We start from the raw sequence: 22,080 nt of genomic DNA, 5'->3' as shown, positions 1-22,080 counted from the left end.
GTTGTGAATCGAGGACTACCTGTATGCTGCTTTTCCTTCTGACTGCTCTGTTTGCATGTTGGCATTTTCTTAGTTATTGCTACCTCCTTGGCATGCAAAATTCAGGATCCTCCCTCCGCTCCTTTCTCCTTTCCTGAGATCTGCCAGAATAGAATGGAAAATCAAATAGAATAGTTGGAAGGAACCTTGTAGGTCTTCTAGTCCCTAACACACTCAGGAAACCCTACACCGCTTCAGACAAATGGTTATCCAATCTCATCTTTAAGAACTTCCAGTGTTGGAGAATTCACAACTTCTGGAGGCAGGTTGTTCCATATGGTTAATTGTTCTAGCTGTCAGGATCATCTTCTTCACTCACATAAATTGACTTTTGTTTGTCACTTCTGACAATGTTCTAAATGACAAAATACGCCTTCCGAGCCCAGGGGTTATTTTTAAGGTCTTCCAATCAATAAAGCATTGGTTTGGACCAACCCTGGATATTTTTCTTCCAAAATACTGCACATCTCATTTTCTTCAGTGGGACTTATTCACATATAAGGCAGCATCAGAGGGCGGATTTAAACTGTGGTTTGTCTAAACAGTCTAGAAATCAGCTGCAATTTGAGTGCCATTACCCCCACCCAATGCACAGCTTGGTTCGGTTCAACAAAAATCACTGGAGGTTTTCAAGAAGAGGTATAGGGACTCCAGCTTGAGCAGAGGGCTGGACTAGAAGACCTCTAGGGTCCCTTCCAACCCTGTTCTATGTCCTACAAAGGATTTTCTCTTGCACAAGCTTACACTTAATGCCAGTTGGTGGTTGTATGATCTATATAAGAGAGTTTCCAGATACAGCCAAATTTCTTTCAGTCTGGATATTTTAAGCATGACACATTTATGGGTTATTTTCTTTGGTCATCTAGTTTCAGTCTCAGTTCTCATTGTAAAGGTGCCAGTCTTAAGGAGAGGACATACAATACCATTTCTTCATAGCTGGAGGAGAGATTACCAAACATTGAGATCAGATTCCTTCCCTTGATGGAGAGAGCCAAGCAAAACAGTTCGCTTCACAGAACGGCTACTGAATTCCACTCCCCCGTCACTAACAGATTAGACCCAAGCTGGTAATAACCATTCCAATTGCATTAGAGGCACTTTGGTGGATAATTAGTCAAAAAGCAAATGGAAAAGGAATAAAATGCAACAGTTACTGCTTTTGGGTGTGTGGGTTGGAAGTACTAATCTTGTATGAGGCTACAATTATATTCCACCAAAATATGATAAGCTACTTTTGGGTACAGTGCCAATATTAACAATGTGTGTAATGGAATGGTGTAGGTAGGAGAAGAGCAGGCAGAGGTGGGGGTGGAGTTAAATGAGCCATCAGCCTAGAATCATTACGTTCCCTCAAACGGTCTAATGCAATTCCTCCTGAAATCCATTGACCCAATTTAGTGTTGAACTTGCGTTGAATAGATTCTTGTATGTACACTTGAACAATATTTCTTTCTTTGGGCACCTTGAGATTATACCTGCTGAATATAACTCCTCATTGGCAACAGGAAGGGCATCTGGCCAGTAAATACTCAGCTCCATTCAGTTGCCCAGACTCCATCCCGCAAGGGATTATGGGGTCATTAAAAGAAAAGGATGATGACAAGCAATAAATACTTTGAACTTCAACTTAACGGATAGCCCTGATTCTTTGAACCTGACAGATGAAGAGGAACACCCAGTTGTGAGTTTTTGTATCACAGTAAGCCATTGTTTTGCCAATAATGGATAGTTAAATAAATCTTAACTAGCTAAATTGTAAACTATAATCATGATTCGCAAATCACAATATATAGGTTTCTATCATGATAACCCAAACCGAATAAAACACATTACAGCTCACCACAATGTAGGAAAGTATTTGCCAGCTTTACATACCAATAGCTGGGGGTCTCCAGATGTGTAAAATTTCAGCTTTTATAATCCCAGACCTATTTACAATTTTCAAAAAGATTAGCTGGGAACTATGTTATCTGCATAAGTAAATGTTAGCTAAGCCTGAATGGACTCTTATCTGTATTTTTAAAAAAATCCAAGCTCTATTTGTGTAGAAAACCTGATGGAAATAAGTAGATTTATGGTTCTTGTTCCTACAAGGATGCTTTGACAGTACAACTTGGATTGACAAGACAGTAGACCTTGAAATAAAATAGATTCTGAGAGCTTATTGGAAGAGATCAAGGTTTTTAATGTATGTGGGATGAGAAGGTAAAGGGGAAACCTTAAACATCTAGTCCTGGCTGACCTCAAAAAAGAGCTTTTTAGATCTACCCAACTAAAATACCAGAAATATTAGTGGGCTACAACTTTAGCATCTGGACCACAAAGTATGTTTTAAAGCAGGATTTCCCCTAATCTAAAACCTTAACAATGGTGTAAATACAGCACACCTATCCAAAACAAGTCACCCCTATTGGTTTATTAACTTGGGTTTTCACACATGGGGATAACGCATGTTTTGTAAAAGCGGTCATTACACTAAGCTTAGAAGAACAGCTTGGAGACCACATGAAAAGCCCGATAGGCAGTTGCTTAGCATGAGTTATACATTTTATCAATTTTTTTTAAAGGAGTAACTTAATAATAGAGGCATTAGCTGGGTTCAATTTGTTTGTGGTTTATGGGCATTTGTGGTATGGTATTAATACTAGGCACAGTAGCTTAGTATGAATTAGGCATTAAACTGTGGCTGAAAAGATCGTAACAATGCAAACCCAACCAATTATCTCCAAGTGAAATTATTTTTGACTCTTGATTTTTCTTCCCTCCTGTTTCTTGACATCCTCTTTTAAAATGTGGGTATTTATTCGGTTAATACAAGGAACGGGAAGTTAAAAGAAGTGGTACAATTAAGACTTGATTATTGATAGAAGTAGGTCACAGCTGAAATCATGTTGCAAAATGATCTGTAACTCTTTTTACTTGCTTTCAAACAATCTGATAAATAATTCCTTTGTATGTTAAGTCGATCCTGTCCATTTTGACCAGTTCAGTGTTTGAAGGCTAGCATATATCTACTTTAATTAAATCCAATGGGATCTCTTTTAATGTTGTCAATCAATCATCAATCTCCATCTATCCATCCATCCATGTATCTACCTACCCTATTTATATCATCTCTATCAATTATTTATTATCTGACTTTCGATTGTCTCTATGTTTATCACCTGTCATTTATCTCTTCCATTATCAATTATCTATTGTCTGTCTATCTGTCTGTCTACCTATCTCACATCTCTATCACCTGTCTATCATCTCTTTTGCTATCATATTTCTCTCTCTCTTGCTTACATCATCACCCATCCACTAAAGGAACTCTGGATGGGAAACTGTGTGATGTTATGGTGAAGCCCTATAAAACTTTCAGAGAATGAACTGAGATTTGAACTCAATGAATCTCATTGGAACGGATTATAGCATAAAATCTGCTTCAGTGGGTTTCATGATCTGGCCATAAAGATCACATGGGGGCATCAAACTATGAAATACCCGGTGTAAATTGGAGCCTTTCTAAATGTCATTGTCAGAGTTGTAAGCACACACTTGGGTGTGTCAAAGCCCAACTTTGGGTTCAAAGGATTTTAAGAAATTGGAAAACTTTCACAGTTAATTCTGCTGTTGGTTTACTGTTCGTATTTTATATTATATCTTATTTAATTTAAAATAAATTTTAATTTAAATAAATAAATTTATTTATTTATTTAAATTTAATTTAATTTAAAATAAAATAATGCATTTTTGTTCATATGATGAGAGAAACTGATTTCTGATGCTATCTGTAAAATTTGTCATTGCAGAACACTGGAAATTGAAAAATGTGCATTTAATTGGATTGGTCAAATTTAGTAACATTGATAACCCCTACAACTAAGGATACAGAACATATTCAAGTATATCTTTATTATCTCCATGATTTATTCAAATCTAGTTGGCATTTTTCACCAAGAAATTTATTTTTGTTGTGCAAAAAACATGCTGAGTAGAAATATTGAATATGGATATTGAAGAAGTTGTATTTCTCCCTAACATCATAGATGTATCCATATTTGTCTCTGGGTGTATGTATATATATATATATGGAAATTCCACACATTTTAAACTTGTTAAAATTTTGGTTTTGTTCTGGGTACATGATTTCTTGTTCTCTATGTTTTTTTTAAACATTTGTCCAACGTTCAGTTTTCTCAATCAAAAAGCAAAACAAAAAAAAATCTATAACAGAAATAAGTTAAAAGTGGCAGCCTCTTTCAGATGACTTTAATTTTTTGCAAGGTGGAGGAAATGTGGAAATAGAATATTTATTATTAAAACCAGAAGTTTGGTAACACCTTTTCATATGCTCTGAATTTATTAAAAGGCCTTGGGTTCTGTTAGCTACACAAAATAAATGTGTTACCCTGAAAAAGTGGACCTCTGATTTCTGTTTATGATGAAACACCGTTCTCTTTCTACACATGATCTTGATTCTATTTTGCCTTGTTGGCTATTTCCCCCCCCCGCCCCCCCAAGTACAGTATTGGTAACCTGCAGGTCAGGGATGAATATATACCCCTCTTATTTGATACAGTTTAGATACGAAAGGGGAGTTGCTATCAAATCTTCTGTCACTCGGAGGAATTCCAGATAGCTACAAAACAGCATTCTCTGGCCAAAGTATATGGCTTTCAAATGTCCACTTCATATCCTTTCTGCATTAGACCTAAATAGGACAGATGAAGAATGGACAAGCCATGATTCATAGCCAGGAATAACCTGCTGAAACAGAATAGGCAATTATCCCAATGCCACAAAATCACCTTCCCTATAATCTAAATGTCTTGCTTTTAACTAATTGTGTTTCAATTATTATTATTTTTTTAAAAAAACTGGCCATTTCTGATATCATTTAGCAACATTGATCATAATGCATCAGTGAATTCTGCAAACATTTAAAGCAGAAGAGAGCAAGAAAGAAGAGAGTGGGACCAAAGAGCAAAATCTACTGCTTTATTTTTATTTAAAAACCAAAAACCAAAAAAAAAAAAAAGCATGAGGTAGTTGTGTTAAGGGGAGAAGGGAGACACAATAGAGAAGAGGTGTAAAAAGGCTACACTAGAGCACACACTATTATTTTTTTTTCGTCTCTTTTATATAAAATTAAATAATACAAGATGCTCTGAAGAAATTAAAAAATACATTGTCATACGTTAAAAAAGGAGAAAAAAGATAGATCCGATACCTAAAATATTAGGTACAAGAATTCAGAGGCCTAAATTGGCAAAAAATGTCTGTTGCAAATCTAATGCAAAGAAAGGGAATCCTGCACGGATCCCAGTTACTTCCGTGGGGCTGGTGTGGGGGAAATCCCCAGTAGCCTCCTAAACTAAATGCACAGATTGGTGAGGCAACCCAGATGGGACAACTCACTGCAGCCAATTCACCACGGCCAACCCGCTGCGGCCAACTCAACATGGCCAACTCAACACGGCCAACTCAACAACTCGCTATGGCCAACTCGCCACTTGACCCTTGCAGCGGGACAATTCAACAATTCCGTTTAATTATTTAAAGCGATGTAAACATTATTTGGATTTTTGTCATTCATTCACACATATTTTTGTCCCTCCTTTGGCATCCTTTCTTTAAACGATTTTGTTCCACTATTTCTTTGATATTTGTGTTAACTCTTGGCCCCAGAGCGGGTTTTTCCCTGCAGTGAGTTGGCTGAGGTGAATTGTCATGGACCCATCCCAGGAGGCTGAAGGAAGTCCTCAAGTTTTCAGTACAAGCTGTTAGAAGCACTCGCAGAGTGTGTAGAAAGAAACTGCCCCGCCTAACTTTTGAAAGAGTCATGTCACGCAAGAGAAACAAAAGCTGTGAGAGAGATAGCTTTCAGCTTGGAACCCCCCAAGATATGAGAGGAACAGCCAGCTCTTATTTTTTTTTAAAAAAAATCTGCATTCCAAGGAAGGAACCTCCAGAGTTGAGAAAACGGGTTGCATCCGAGTGAAAAACCATGGTTGAATCATCTCTAGTTTCTCAAAAGATTCCACAGGGAGAAGGTATCCATATGCTAATCTTCATCAGCTCTCAGCCAGAAGGAGTCCAGTCCAGTCCATCCTATTTCAGCCAAAATGATAAGACTAGGTCGGTAGGACTAGGACCTACCAAGGTTTGCTTCACCATAGTGTGTTGAAGAATCCACAGGTGGTTGGCTTTGAGAAAGATGCTGGTTGTAAACCATGATTTACAAACCAAGTGGCTGGCTGAATATAAATTCATTCAGGTAATTTGATTTTGGCTTCGTGTATGATGTGTCTCATCTCAAAGCCTTAAGCAAGTTAATCAATTGTTTCGGTGTCCTGCAGACTGAAGTCACAATAACAAGGAACTCCAGAGAGGGTCACATTTTTTTAACCAGGTGATGGAGGAAACTCTGTGGTGCTTGCATCACACTTAGCCATGTTTCTTCAACTGTGGATAATAAAACAAATGGGTAGGTTCACACTACTCAGGAAGATTACAATGTCCGCATTTGTTTTTCAGTCCTTTACTCAACTTTCCTATTGCTCCAAGATTGCTCTTAGTCCTTGGTTATGTCTCCAGCTGAGGACTCTCTGCCAATCTCTGGGGGATGGCTTCACTCAATGGGCCATATGTTATTGGAGCAGGAAAAGTATCATATCAGTAGGGTCTCCAAATCAAAGACAAGTAGAGACAATCCACTGCATTGTTCCTGAAACTAATTCATGTGTGATTTTTTTTAGAACTTCGTCGCTGAAAGATGGTCCACAGAAGACGGTCCATCTTGGAATGAGGGAATGTATCTTATGTTCCACCTATAGCATGCCCATTTCAAGAGAATGCCACGGGGCCAAAGATTTATCACTGCAGCACCAAGTACTTTTCATAACTTATCAGCTCTGGCCAAAAATGGAACTATGTCATGAAGAAAACCTTCAGTTCTTTTCTTCATGGAGCTAAGGTACAAACACACTGGTTGCATGACAGGTTTCCTAGTCAAAGTCCCTCTTCGGGAGACTAACACACATCTAATGCAAAACACATCTGCAGTTTTGTCCTGGTGTGATTTACACTAGCCACACCTTTCATCAAACCCACAATGCCAGAACATGCTAGTGGGAAGCCGACAAGATTAATGTATTTATTGAGTGTTGGGTTAAACTTCTAACCATCCCGATGCTAATAGGAAAGGAAAAAACATTCAGGCAATTGAGAATATTCCTCTGATTCAGTGCTTGAGTTCACACAACATGCTAAGCCAAGTTATGCTTTATCAGAGTCTGCAAACTAAGCTAGCTGGGTTAACAAACCACATTCAACTGTAACCTGTGATTTATACACCATAAAGGTGGGTGGGTCACACAACACGCTTAAGCTACAAATGAACAAACCATACTTTGCTTTGGTGCATTCTCTCTACATCTAGAGACTGACAGTTATTTTTAAAGGGGGCTGAAAGTGGCTTGATACTTCAAACAGATTTGATAGGTTTTGGAGACCCTGGAGAGAAATATTTTCGCAATTATCTTAATCAAAAGATCCTTGCAAGAATACATATGTATATTATTCTGATGCAAATTTCTTTTTCTCAGTTTGTGATGGACATTTGGAGACTGACGTGTCTTCTTAGTAAAAACAGTTGGCAAAAAAAAATATGCATTTGGCTTTAGTCCTAGCGCCTGGGGCAGAACAAGGGACTCTACAAAATCTTCTCAGGCCATCTGACTTATTGCTTTCCATCTCTGCTTCATTTCATCCTTTGGAGACGTAGAAAAAGGGCACCTAAGATCTGTTACGACATTCCAAAGAGCAGATCAACTCTGGGACCAACCCACAATGTCTCATGAAACAATCGCCCACCCAACACAACTGGTTATGTGACAGCTGCACCTGGTAGTAAAATGGTGTATGTAGCTGGTGGGCTGGAAGGAGGCTTATAGGCCTTACGCTGCCTACTCCTGGATCTTTGTGGAGGCACAACATTAACTCATAATTGGTATGACGTTCACTGATTTTCCGTAGCCTTTGCAGAGTGGCTGGGGAAGAGACGGCAGACACAATACTTCATGGGGGGAAGATCCTCCTTATAAAATCTTATGGAGCGAGTATCATTCCTTTCCCAATCACAAATTATGAGATTATTTAGTGCCATGAAGACCTAATCTTAATAGCTATTTTGTTTCTCCTAGCCAGTGGTGCAATTCAGCCGGTTCACAACACTTCAGGAGAACCGATTTTAACTTTCTGAACCGTTTGGTGAACTGGTTGTTGGAAGAAATCACTAGGGCAGAGAACCGGTTGTTAAATGATTTGAATCCCACCACTGCTCCTAGCTCTGCCGTGGCCAAGAATTTAATCAAAGCTCTCATCAAAGATGGTGGACGCATGCTGCATTTTCAAACCCGGAAGGCGAGTCAATTCTATTAGAGAGGCCACCATGTAGAAAGCCTTGTGGTTGGGCTGTGGGAAGGGCATCGCACAAGATGGGCTGTGTGTCCACTGCCCCTTTGTGGGATGACTCAGAGTCCCCGTGTCCCACTGCGTCCAAGCTTCCTCCAGGCTGGGGGAGCCCCACATCTGCTCCATGTAATTTGGAAGCTCTCTGGTGAGCCTCTCTCTTGATCTTCAGCAGTGTATCGGGTTCTTCAGGCTCACCCTTGCCGTCTTGGTCTTGGGATGTAACACTGAGATCTTGCTGAGAGGAGCGGTAAGACACCCGTTTAGGTAGGTCTTCCATGGGGAATGTTTCTGGTTCACAATCCTTACAGGGGGTCCTTTCTAGGTCCAGCATGTTGAGTTGGGAACCACAATCTCGGTTGGAGGCCAAGAAATCCGAATGGACAATGACCTCAGCTTCCAGTTGATTGAGGCTACTGGGTGGGTGCTCCTTTTTCGCTTCATTCTTAGGAATAATAATAAAAAAGGATTCTTAGAACCGTAGAAATGGACGTGGCACTGAGATCAACAAACCCAACTCCCTGTTAGTGCAAGAATTCAAATTTAAGTGAGTAAACACATACCCAGTAAGTTCAAGGTAGATAGCAATAGCACTTAAGACTTATGTACCACTTTACAGTGCTTTACAGCCCTATCTAAGCAGTTTTACAGAGTCAGCCTCTCGCCCTCAACAATTTCAACAACCTCAAACTGTCTACCGTGGACCTCACCCCATTCCTAAGAGGTCCTTAAAGGGGGTGTGCATAAGCGCACCAGCGTGCCTACTGTCCCTGTCTTACTGTCCCCATTTATCTGTATTTACTTCCTTTGTTCTTGTTTATGTTCTTGTTATCTTGTACATATTTGACAAACAAACAAATAAATAAATTTGGGTCCTCATTTTACCGACCTTGGAAGGATGGAAAGCTGAGTCAACCTTGAGCCTGGTCAAATTTGAACTGCCAAATTGCAGGCAGCCAGCAGTCAGCAGAAGTAGCCTGTAGTACTTCAGTCTAACCACTGTGCCACCGTGGCTCATCTCATAGATACTGGAGAAAGATGCTAAGTCACCCAACCTGACATTCTTTACAGATGCTTGGATTAGACCATCCATAATTCTTAGCCAGGGGAGCTGTGACTAGTCTACCTTCAGAATCCTGCTATTTAGAAAACCAGGAAACCACCGGGAGAGCCTGGGAGCTTATTTCGCTATTTTATTTTGTTGAGCCATATACAAAACCTAGAGCAGAAACAACCAAACGATGCGCAGCGCTTGAAAACAGTGCTCTGCTCAATGCATGATAAATCAGACGACGAGTATGATAAGCGAAGTTGAGCATCTTAAGAGAACTTCACCATCACCATAGTTAGTCTTTTAACTAAGTGGTGGGTCTCCACCCCGTTAAGGATAGAAAATGTCTCCCTGCTGGGAATACACACCGTGACAACCTCGTAAACCAGAGCTTGCAACAAGAGCTTCTGTCCTCCATTGGAAGCCATCTTCAGTGATCCATTCAAAGTCATGGTGGGCTCTCTTGGAATGGGGACTCCGTAGCCAGCAATGCTATTTGTCCAGCTGTTGAGAGATTTCTCCCACGGAGGCTGCTGAATCAAAAGAAAAACGCACATTATCTCTAATCCCACACTGGCATTTATCTGCTTAAAGCTATTTTATTTGCTCTTCCTTCCTTTTTTTAATTTGACAGTGCTGTACAAGAGTTTTCAGCATAACATAGGACAACATGATCACAGCTTCATTTTAAAGACAAAGGACCTAGATGAATGCAAAGGCTTTGGCTAGGAGAATCACAACATGGCTTCTGAAAAACCCTCTCAAAACAGCATTATATTTTTTTCATTCCCTCTACTTGACAGCTATTGTGTTTCTGGAAGATACTAAAAGAACAACTTCAGCAGAAGACTTTAAATACACAACTTCATTAGAAAGGAAGACTGAAGTAGGAAGACTCAGGAAATCAGGGCTCAAAGAATTTAGAGTTTCAAAGTTAAGCACCTGTATCTTGCATTGGTGGAAAAGGGGTAAAATACTTTGGAAAGAGGTATAAAATTGAGGTATTGTAGTTTCTAGACCTGCAAAAAGAGTGCTGGTCATTTTCTGCTTTATTTTGAAACTCAAAAACCTCTTCAAGGATAATGGATAGTAACACAACTGGAAAGTTGGAGGCAGAGGGGTACTGAAACTAAATTGTCACTGTTCAAAAATTATAGAAGCATATATACATGTATGAGAAGCCTTCGTATGTGCAACATTTTGTCTGGTTTCACTTTCTGTTTCTTTTCTCTTTTTCTGGTAAGTCAAAAAAACAAAAGCCATTTTTAAAAAGAAATGCAGCCACTGAGCAGTGTGTGTGTGTGTGTGTGTGTACGTGCGTGTACGTGCTTGCAAACAACTTTCAAGGTGGAAAAGTCTCCTGCTTGACTCCACGAACTGCAAAGAGCAGGAGAGACAGACAGACAGACACACACACACACACACACGCACACACACACACACAGAGCGATGTCTTAGCAGGTCAACTTTCAACTTTCAGCAGTGTATTTGCTTCCCTCTAGTGGCTGCACAAACGCAGGCAGGATTTACCGCTTTTAGAGTCGCTGTGTGCATTTGTGCTTACAATATATTTGTAAATGTTGGACTTGAAGTTATTAGTGGACCTTCTAAATGGGCAAAGGAGTGGGAGGGGTTTAAAAAAGGGGGCAGGGCCAATGGAAGGCAATACATGTAGCCCTTGAATTAATAATCATTTGTTCAGTAGCCATCTGAAGTTATAACAGGTAAAAGTAAAGATTTCCCTTGTCCAGTCGTGTCCGACACTAGGAGGCAGTGCTCATTTCTGTTTCTTAAGGACCCAATGTTAAGGACACTTCTGGGGTCATGTGACCAGCATCGGAGGTGGTATTCAACCAATTCTGACCAGTTCTGGAGAACCAGTAGCAGAAATTATAAGGAATTCAGAGGTAAATACCACCTCTGACTGGCCTCACCCCCATCTATTCGCAGCCTCCAGAGTCTCAGCTGGGTCTTCTTTTGTTGCCTGCACAGCAGTGGTGCGTTTCAATTTTTTTTTTACCACCAGTTCGGTGAGCGTGCCTTGATGGGTGTGTTTTGCATGCACACACACATTTTGCGGGTGCGTGAGCACACACCAAACATGCAGACGCTTTTTGACTCACTTCCTGCAATCCTGCACTCTGTCACTTCAGCAGCTGCTGCGTGGCACACTCTTCTGTGCCGCGCAAAGCAGCTGCGCTTCAAAAGTAGGACATAAAGGTTAGCATGGGAGCCTGGGCGGGCGGTCGGGCCCAACAACAGAATCAGCGCTACCGGCTCAGCAGAACCGGACTGAACCGGTAAAAAAAACCATCACTGCTGCACAGGAGCTAGAAAGTGGGTTAGTGGGGGCAGAGAGGGAATAGAGATTTTGCAGTATATCCTTCCGCTGGAGTGGGGTGAAAATGGGAATTTTACAGTGTCCTTCCCCTGCCATGCCCACCAAGCCATGACCACAGAACCAGTACAAGAACCAAGAACCAAGCCAAGCCACAGAACCAGGAATAAAAAAGATTTGAATAACACCAATGGCTACACACTAAAGGTGCACAGAGCAGCCGCCTTTGCTATTTGGGGATAGACAATCTACAGGATCTTCCTCTCCATAAGAAGAACGGGATCCCCTAGAACACAACAAAAGGACCTTGGCCGTACCTTTATTGGGAGGTGGCCCACATTGCCCTCCAGAGGATGACCACGGATGAGACCATGAGCTTCAGTCAGCTCTGCACAATCGCTCGGAGGTGAGGGAGCGCCATCAGAAAGGGGAGCCATGAGGGACTCCATTTCGTGGGAAGTTGAAGGGATCACCGAGAGGGGCGCTGCCTGTCGGTTCCGGTGGTGATACACATGGCTTCCTGAAGCTTGGGGATCCAAACCAGGCATGGATTTCCTACAGAAAGGAACGAGACAGTTATTGTTCACCGATGACAGCTCCGTAGACACAGATCCCAGACTGATCACAAGCCTGTAAAGGAAATCATGATCTCAGTCAATGCTGCTCGGAATGATGTTATTTTTTCCCTGCTCAGGAATGATGGAAATTGTGTTTTTTATGTGTGTGTTTTTTGTAGTTTTGTTGATTTGTGTTTGATGGCTTACTCGTACTGAGTTTTAATTGCAAACCTCTAATCTCCAAAAGGGACGCGGTGGCTCACTGGCTAAGACGCTGAAGGGTAGATCAGAAAGATCGGCAGTTCGAATCCCTAGCGCCGTATAACGGAGTGAGCTCCCATTGCTGGTCCCAGCTTCTACCAACCGAAAGCATGTAAAAATGCAAGTAGAAAAATAGGGACCCTTTTGGTGAGAAGGTAACAGCGTTCTGTGCGCCTTCGGTGTTTAGTCATGCCGGCCACATGACCACGGAGACATCTTCGGACAGTGCTGGCTCTTCGGCTTTGTAACAGAAATGAGCACCGTCCCCTAGAGCCAGAAACGATGAGCACGTATGCGTGAGGGGAACCTTTACCTTAATCTCCAATTCTCTCTCCAATCTAGTGGCCTTATGCTTCCTTTAGATCAGGGGTGTCCAACCTTGGCAACTTTAAGACTTGTGGACTTGGAGTTGAAGTCCACAAGTCTTAAAGTTGTCAAGGTTGGACACCCCTGCTTTAGATAATCATTACCATCATATAGAATACAGAATACAGAGTTGGAAAGGACCTTAGAGAACTATAGTCCAATCCTCCTGTTTAAGCAGGAGATCCTAAGCCATTCTGGACAAAGGGCTGTCCAATCCCTTCTTAAAAGCCTCCAGTGATGAAGCACCCACAACTTCTGGAGGCCAGCTGTTCCACTGATTGTTCTCACTGCCAGAAACTTTCTCCTTACTTGTAGGTTGGAACAAAGTTGGTAAATCAAGACAGACCATTTCATTGTCTTCAAGGAAAAAAACAAAGTCCAGCTGCCTTTTGAAAAGCACCTTTGGGACATGAGAGTCTAGTTTATGCTTGGTTGCCTTATTTTCACAGGGCGGGGCATTTAAAGGTGAAACAGTGCCTCCCCACATGCATCTTGATAGGATACCATCGAAACCACACTCCACAATTCTTTGACAACGTCCACTCTTGAACACAGGCAGAAGCCAAATGGGGCAGAGAAGGCAGGCAATTGGGCTCAATGCCCTGGGAGACAACACATCAACCCAAGACTTACTTCAGGTAATTGTTGCGAAAGCTGGCACAGGCACAGAAGACGATGCAGAGCAGGCAAATGGCTACCGTGACTCCGGTGATAGAATGAACTAAGATATCTGCAGGTGAAGGACAAAGGAGAACATGGAAGCAGAGAGGAAGACTTCCTCTTTCTCCTAGAGAGAGGGAGGGAGGGAGGGAGGGAGAGAGATGGGGGGGAGAGAACTGGGAGTTTGGATCACTCTGGAAAGGCATCAGCTTCCTCACTTTGAGGTTGGGCAGTCAGGGTGACCTCCCCTTCATCCTGGTACACCAAGCACCGATCCACAAGGCTTCCTTCACTCTACTTGCTGAAATACAGGGGTACCTCAGTACTCAATTTTCATTGGTTCTGGGAGGTGTGACGAATACAAAAAACGATGAGTACCAAACCGTTTTTCCCCCCGTTTTTCAGGGATAATGTAGTAAGTTGCAAGGCAGCTGACACCGATAAGTTCTAGTTTATGCATTGAGTACCAAACAAATGATGAGTACTGGGGCAAAATTTTCACATCAAAATGTGTTGAGTACCCAATTTGATAAGTTAAAGCAGTTGAGTACCAAGGTACCACTGACTGTAACACTGTTCAAGGCTTAGGGCACCAAATGTATAGGTACTCCCCGACTTATTTGTACATTTAGCACTGTTAGCATCCTTTGGTTAGCACCTTAACCTTAAAATCATTTGACTAGTGAGCCTTCAAAGTTACAAGTTCACTGAAAAAAAGTGATTTACAACCAGTTCTGTCGCTTGCAACTATCCCGACAGTTACATGATCAAAAATTGGTCGCTGGGTAATCAACACACATTTATGATGGTTGTAGCATCCTAAGATCATGTGATCATCATCTGCAACCTTCCCAGCTGGCTTCTGACAAGCTATATTGTAGGAGGAGTCAGATTTGCTTAACGACCATAAAAATCAGACATGACTAATTTAACAACCCTCTTGACTAGCAATGGAACTTCTGATCCCAACTGAAGCCGTAAAGTCTTGGACTACCTGTAGTTAGTTTTAATTTTGGGTTTTGCCCCTGTCTGCAGATTAATGTACAGCACAAACTCATCTTGGAGTAGTTTTCTGCACCATGGGAACCCACAACAAGGATTAATTCAGGAGCCAAATGAAAGATGTGATGTGACCCTCCTGGGTCTATCGCAATTTTCCCAGCCATCTTGCCATAGGAAAACTCACTGCAGGTCACTCTTGTTACACCAATATCAAAGAAATAGTGGAATGGAATCATTAAAGAAAGGTTGAAAAAAGAGGGAAAATGAAATGTGATTGGCAAAAAGTAAAATATTTTATTTATTTATTTTAAATAATTAAGTAGAATTGTTAAATTGTCTCGCAGTGAGTTGGCCCATTGACAAGCTGTCTGGCGGTGTGTTGGCTGTGGTGAGTTCGCTACACCAAGTTGTCTGCGGCACATTGCCCCACTCTGGACCCTTCTTTTCAAGGTGGCAGTCATTACCTGTGAATCCCTCTGGCAAGGTCTGCACATCTTTGACGCTAGAATATGGTCCTGATCCTACAACCGTCTTGGCTCCCACCTTGAAGAAATATCTGGTGTCGCTCTGCAACCCATCAACTTCAGCGCTGAAGATACTGCCTGAAGAAGAGAGGAATTCTTGATGTGGCATCAGATTCCAACATTCCAGCCCCAGGGTTGCTGCAAGTTGAAGCTGCTTTTTCTTCTTGCCCAGATGACCTATGCTCCCCAGGGATGTCCACCTGAAGGATGGCAGCTTTGAAGCTCCAAAGTAAAATATGGCTTCCAAAGCTGACACATTTTTGGTGCCTGGGAATTTGGGAGGGGGGAATTGCATAGAGCGGTAGAAGATGAGACTCAACAACATTCTTCTCATAAAGTCAAGGACAAGTCACCCTGTGCCTGGGAAGGAATGTCTGGTGGAATATCTCCAGTTGGGACAATGGTTGATTGGGCCATGTGATGGACTGGTTTGTTGATGGGTTTGTGAATTTCTATTGGGAAGGGAAAACTCGGAACTCTCAGATTCGGGTTTTCCCAGGTGTGCCAGTATGACTTCTTCAATAAATTCTTATTTAGATGAACTTCGTTTCTGAGTGCTGGATGAGTTGGGAAGTTTCATTGGAAGGCTGAATAACAGAGTTGGAAGGAACTTTGGAGGTCTTCTAATTTAGTCCAACCTCCTGGCAGGAGACCCTATACCACTTCAGAGAAATGGTTCTCCAGTCTCTTCTTAAAAACCTCCAGTGTTGGAACACCCACAACTTCTGGAGACAAGTCGTTCCACTGGTTGGTTGTTCTCACTGTCAGGAAATTCCTCCTTAGTTCTAGGTTGCTTGATTCGTTTCCACCCATTGCTTCTGGTCCTGCCTTCAGGGGCTTTGGAGAACAGCTTGGCTCCCTCTGCTTTGGGGCAACCCCTGAGATTTTGAAACACCGCTATTACGTCATCCCTGGTCCTTCTTTTCACTGAACTTTAAAAAAGGTGAACTTCGATCACAGAATTATGGCCAGCATCTTGACTTTTGGACACCCCCTGCTCCTTTTGCAGGCAACCCTGGGTGTTTTTGTGCATTTAATGAACCAGTGCTTACCTTCTTTGGTCAACAGAGTCCACATCTCATCCGGCTGGGTGCAGTTGGCATTGTAGAGGATGGTGTATTCCACAATGATGCCATTCGGTTCCAAAGGGGGACACCAGTGAAGCTGGACCGCGTATGGGTTGATGGGGTGTAACCGCAGGTCAGAAGGGGGTGTGGAGGGCCCTGCGGGAGAACAGCAGAGGCAGCAGGAGACAGAAAGGTGACCTGGCTGAGTCTCTGTAACTCTTCCCGCCCCCAGATATCCCGATAAGTCAAATCAAATCAAATCAAGTCCTAAGGCCAGATAGGAACAACACTCTCTATCTACCTATCTACTGTACCTATCTACCTACCCACCTACCCACCTACCTATCCACTCACCCACCCACCCTCCCATCCATCCATCCATCTACATATCTATCATCTTTCATCCATCCATCCATCCTTCCACCCGTCTGTCTATCATCTACCTTTTTACTTGTCTAAATAAATAAAAACAACCAACCCTACAAATTTGTTTGCAATCTCCTTTCTGGAGGTTGACATCTCTTGGAGATAAAGCAGGTGAAGGCTAGGAATGGGGGCTTTTTGATAGCAGCCAAGAAAAGAATACAACTGAAACAAAAATGAGTTTTAAAAAAATGAGTTATTTTTCCCTCATTTGGATAGAATATTTAAAAATCTCTCATTTGTAATTGCTCCGATTTTCACCGGTTTTCTCTGTCCTAGCATCTGTTGAGGGTATTTGGATGTAGAAAAGACTTACATATAAACCTGTTGAAATGGGTGACTATAGAAACAATAAATTAAATTAAAATAATAAAATAAACTAAACAAAATGCATAATGATAAAATAAAATAATGAAATAAATAATAAAATAAAAAATGAAGATAAACTAAACTAAAACCAATTATGAAATAAATAAAATGAAATAATAAAATGAAATAAATAATAAATAAAATAAAATACTAGATAATTTTCTGAGTTGTTTTTTTAAAGGACACCTCTCTGCCGTACTAAACTTAAGCACCTCCTTCGTATCTGCATCCCATCCCATTCTCAGGTAAACCCTTCATGCTCCTCGACTTACTGTCTGGAAGGGTGGAACACTCCACCATGTTTCCAAACGGACTGTCCATTCCAACACCGTTGGACTGTACTGCAAACTCGTATCTTGTGAAGGGTTTCAGGCCGCTGATCAGAATGTCCTCTTTAGAGCTACAGACAAGAAAACAAATTCCCACGCGAGGATGAAACTGTCAGCTTTAAAATTCAGCTGTCACATTTCATGGAAGGGGGTGGTGGTGGTGGTGGAGGATCACACAAACAGGTGTCCTTCAAAGACTGACCCGATTTGGGCAGCCTCTGAGGGGTAGAGTCATAGAATGATAGAAATTTAGGCAGGGGTAGAATTCAAACTTTTTAACAAGCGGTTCTCTGGGCGTGGCTAAATGGGCATGGCCACGTGACTGGGTGGGCATGGCTTCTTCTTCTCCTTTTTTGCAGTAAACTTCCCTCCCGCCCCATTTTTTGCCCCCTGGGCAAAGCAGTAAGACAGCGAGGGGGATCCCGGAACAGCTGATTGTCGGGAGGGTTAAAAAAGAAACCCCTTAAGGAGTGACTGGGCCGGGAGAGGAGGGGCAGGCGAAGAGGGGCAGAGCCAGCCAGGGAGACGATTTGCCAGTTCTGTGCAGAATCACAACCATCAGTTCTATAGAACCGGTCGCAATCAGTAGGATCCCACCCCTGAATTTAGGGTTTTACCAGCTTCCTATTTAGCTTTTATTAAGATTTAAAACAGATTAAAATCTGGTGGGTCAGAAAATCTGACAACTACCCAAAGCGATTTCTCTGGGTTGATCATTGGTATCTAGAAAGTCTAGCCAGGTGTATGCAAAAGAAAAAGTAAAGTATCTTGAATATCTCAAAAGAGAAAACTAAACGCTGCAATGTAAAAGCAACTGGACTTTGTTTTTCCTTGAAGATGCTTCACTTCTCATCACACAACGGAAGAAGCTTCTTGGATGAGAAGCGAAACGTCTTCAAGGAAAAAACAAAGTCCAGCTGCCTTTTGAAAAAGCAGCTTTGGGACAGCCATGACCTGGATGACCGAGAATCTCTACAGACACTGTAATATGAAGGAGAAAAACATAAATGTTGCTCACTAGATGATCTGAATGGTTCTAGTAAGAAAAAGTCAATTTTTAATTCTTTGGTAAGAAAAGCTCCCGCTTTAGTTCTGCTTGCAACTGTTGACCGCACATCGACGAGAGCACACGCCCCATAACTTCATTTGGGCAATGTACCACGATCCTTGCGACACCACCTACTCTCCTGAGGATGCTCCTACCTTGTGTAATACATCACAAGCGAGGCGTTCTTTAGCCCCCAAGGGCTGAACCGGACTGTATAGTTGACGATCTTCACGGTGGTGAAGTTGGGCTTCTTCCACCGCAGTGAAATCGTTGTGGAACTATTGGAATAGACATGGAGATGCCCAGGAGGCGGCGGGGGACCTTTATGAACTGGAAGATCTGAGAAGGAGAAGGAGAAAAAGAAGGAGAAGGGAGGCAGAGGAGGAAAAGTAGCAGTAGTAGTAGTAGTGGAGGAGGAGGAGGAAAAGAAGAAGAAGAAGGAGAAGGAGAAGAAGAAGAAGAAGAAGAAGAAGAAGAAGAAGAAGAAGAAGAAGAAGAAGAAGAAGAAGAAGAAGAAGAAGAAGAAGAAGAAGAAGAAGAAGAAGAAGAAGAAGAAGAAGAAAGAAAGAGAAGAGGAAGAGGAAAAGAAGAAGAAAAAGAAGGAGAAGGGGAGGAAAAGTAGTAGTAGTAATAGTGGTGGTGGAGGAGGAGGAGAAGAAGAAGAGGAAAGAAAGAAAGAAAAAGAGAAGAAGAGGAGGAGGGGAAGAAGAGGAGGAGGAAAAGGAGGAGGAGGGAAAGAAGAAGAAGGGTAAGAAGAAAAGGAAGAGGGAAAAGGAGGAGGAAGAGAAGGGGAAGAAGAAGAAGAAGAATGGGAAGAAGAAAAGGAAGAGGGTAGAGAAGGAGGAAGAAGGAAAAATACATCTGGAGTTATGGATAGAGGTGTGGAAGGACTAGCATCAGTAACAGCCATTGCTTATACATCTAGGTTTCCTGTCATAGAGCTCTACACATCAAATGCTCCATGGATTCTTTGGAGTTCAAAGAAACAACATTGTGGAAACTCTCACAAACTTCTCACTTACAAAATGGTGGCCATGTTTTTCCCCCAGGCAACCATAAATTACTTATTTTCAGAAAACCCAAGTGTGGCTAAACCAGCTAATCCAAAGATCTAACTACAGGTGGTCCTCGACTTACAATGGTTCAAAGTGACAACGGCACTGAAAAATGTCACTGATGACCATCTTTCACACTTAATGACCGTTGCAGCATCCCCATGGTCCCATGATTTACATTCAGATGCTTGACAACGGACTCGCATTTATGACGGTTGCCATCTTCCGGGGGTCACGTGATCCCCCTTTTGCGACCTTCTAACGAGCAAACTCAACGGGGAAGCCAGATTCGCTGAACAGCCGTGTTACTCATTGAAGAAATGCAATCATTCACTTAACGAACATGGTGAGAAAAGTTGTGAAATGGGGCAAAACTCACGTAACAAATTTCTCACGCAGCAACATAAATTTCGGGTTCAGTTGTGGTCATAAGTGGAGTTATGACTTATGACCTAACCAGGGGTGGGCTTCAAAAATTTTAGCAAGGGGTCCTCTGTCTGATTGCTGGGTGGGCGTGGCCTAGCCGGTCTCCTGCACCACGGCGGTGGGGGGGCTATTTTTGCCCTCCCCATGCTCCGGAGGCTTTCCTCAAGCCTTGGGGAGGGTGAAAACGGCCTCCCTGGGCTCCGGAGGCTTTTTGGAAGCTGGAAATGGGCCTATTTTTCACCCACCCTGAGCCTCTGTGCATGCCCTGCGCTTACCTCTATCCAAAATGGGCCGCGTGGGGACTCCTGGGGGGGGGCGCGGGGTGATGTGGTTCCCCAGCAGCCTGTGCAGACAGCAGTGGAATCGGACAGTGGGGAAGAACGGGGACCAGTCTGGGAGTCAGGAGAGGACTTGGACAAGGGTCCTGTTTCCGATGCAGAGATGGGGCCAGGACCATCTGGGAGTGGGATGCTGACTCCGGAGTCTTCAGAGTCCGGCACCAGCGAGGCCAAGGAACAAGGGAAGCCTGTTCCTAGTGAGTGTGTGCGCAGAGCTGCTAGAAGGCAAGAGCAGCTAAGACAAAAGGGGTGACTCCGGAGTAAGGCTTGGAGGTGATTGCCCCTCCCATAAGGTATAAAGGACAGGCAAAGGTAGAGAAACCTTTGCAGGAAGCAAAGTCGTTTGCTCTGTTCAGATGAAACCTTGAAGCTCTGTGTGGATTTTGTACTTCGGTTGGTTTTTTTATAGTTAATTTGGCACTCGAGTTGTTGGCAGCAATTCAAAGGAGAGAAAGGTGGGTGCTTATCTCGAGGGACTGTTTGGAACTCATTACAGGCTGGGAATGAACATAATTCCCAGCGTTCAAGTAAAACAGGAATTGTTTCAACTAAGCAGGTGCTTAATTACGGTCTCAGGAAGCCTTGGTCAGAAGACGGGGTGGGGTGGACGAGGCCAGCCCCAGGAATTGGGGGTCCTCTGAACTGCACAGAACCTTAGCTAGGGGCTCTCCCGAACCCGAGAACCCCCAGCAGCCCACCTGTGGACCTCACCATAACAGGTAATAACCTCACTTTTTGAATATGTTAAGCTTATGTTTGAAAGCAGTTGCAAAAATTTTTTTAAAAAAATCAACAATTAAAGAAAGGATACCTACCAGCTGCGGTGACAGGTGCTCGCTCTGTCCTGCCTTTCCACACGGCCGCATAGCCTTCTTCATGCTTGTTGAACGCCACCAGCCTGATTTCATAAAGCTGTCCGGGAACTGGACCGATTAAAACAGAGATGCGGTTACTAAAGAAAATGCCCAAAAGAGGCAAAAGCCAGCAAAAAATTAGTTTAGTTGAACTCTTGGTGTCCTGGCATCCTGCTCGATGGAGATTATGAAAGTGCAACAGATCTGGAACCTGGGAAAAGGTCATTTGATCTGGTTTCCCAAAACTATCCCAGTTGGTCCACAGTGATCTAAATTTGGGGGGTAGTAGAATCCCTACTCAGCCAAGCGATAAAAAACATAGAAAAGTGGAGTTGGAAGGGACCTGAAGAATCACCAGCCTTTCACCATATGTAGAAAAACCAAGTACAGATAATTTTTGACTTACAACAGTTCGTTTACTGACCGTTCAAAGTTACGATGGCGCTGAAAAATTTGACTTATGACCACTGTTCACAGTTACCACCTTTGTAGCATCCCCATGATCAGATGATCAAAATTCAGATGCTGGGCAATTGGTTCACACTTGTGACCACTGCTGTGTCCCAAGGTCATCTAATCCTCTTTTGTGACCCTTTGATAAGCCAAGTCAATGAGGAAGCCAGATTCACTTAATAACCAGGTAATTTATTAACCACAGTGACTCCCTTAATGGTGGCAAGAAAGTTCAGTAGAAACTTCACTTAACAACCAAAGTTTTGGTGTCAATTGTGGTCATAAGCAGAGGAATACCTGTAACCTATTCTCAAGAGTGCTTATGAGGATTCTCGGTTATCCAGGTCATGATTGTCTCCAAAAAGCTTTTTCAAAAGGCAACTAGACTATCTTGGTTTTTTTTTCGTTGAAGACATTTCACTTCTCATCCAAGAAGTTTAGTTTAGTTTACTTTAGTTTATTG

General features: G+C 42.5%; 1 protein-coding gene across 5 annotated transcripts in view; it reads right to left on the bottom strand.

Moving 5' to 3' along the window:
• Positions 1-5,008: 5,008 nt before the first annotated feature.
• The window catches only part of IGDCC4 (immunoglobulin superfamily DCC subclass member 4), a 79,628-nt gene continuing 62,556 nt past the window's right edge, over positions 5,009-22,080 (bottom strand). For 2 of the 5 annotated variants that reach the window (XM_087941292.1, XM_087941294.1), the window contains exons 13-21: positions 21,126-21,233; positions 18,647-18,830; positions 17,387-17,514; positions 16,308-16,478; positions 15,196-15,333; positions 13,703-13,799; positions 12,203-12,440; positions 9,916-10,077; positions 7,167-8,941 (exon numbers count right to left, since the gene is read on the bottom strand). In XM_087941292.1, coding sequence (XP_087797418.1) covers positions 8,408-8,941; positions 9,916-10,077; positions 12,203-12,440; positions 13,703-13,799; positions 15,196-15,333; positions 16,308-16,478; positions 17,387-17,514; positions 18,647-18,830; positions 21,126-21,233 — 1,760 coding nt within the window. In that variant the 3' untranslated portion in view covers positions 7,167-8,407. Of the gene's footprint in view, positions 6,490-7,166; positions 8,942-9,915; positions 10,081-12,202; positions 12,441-13,702; positions 13,800-15,195; positions 15,334-16,307; positions 16,479-17,386; positions 17,515-18,646; positions 18,831-21,125; positions 21,234-22,080 lie in introns of those variants that run through there. The other 3 variants (XM_087941293.1, XM_087941291.1, XM_087941295.1) reach the window with 2 other exon arrangements.

The sequence above is a fragment of the Pseudonaja textilis genome, chromosome 13, assembly GCF_049901715.1.
Source record: "Pseudonaja textilis isolate UNSWEBS1 chromosome 13, rPseTex1.2, whole genome shotgun sequence".
Lineage (NCBI taxonomy): Eukaryota > Metazoa > Chordata > Lepidosauria > Squamata > Elapidae > Pseudonaja > Pseudonaja textilis.
Note: the sequence above shows the minus strand (reverse complement) of the source record. Positions and strands in the feature narration are given on the sequence as shown.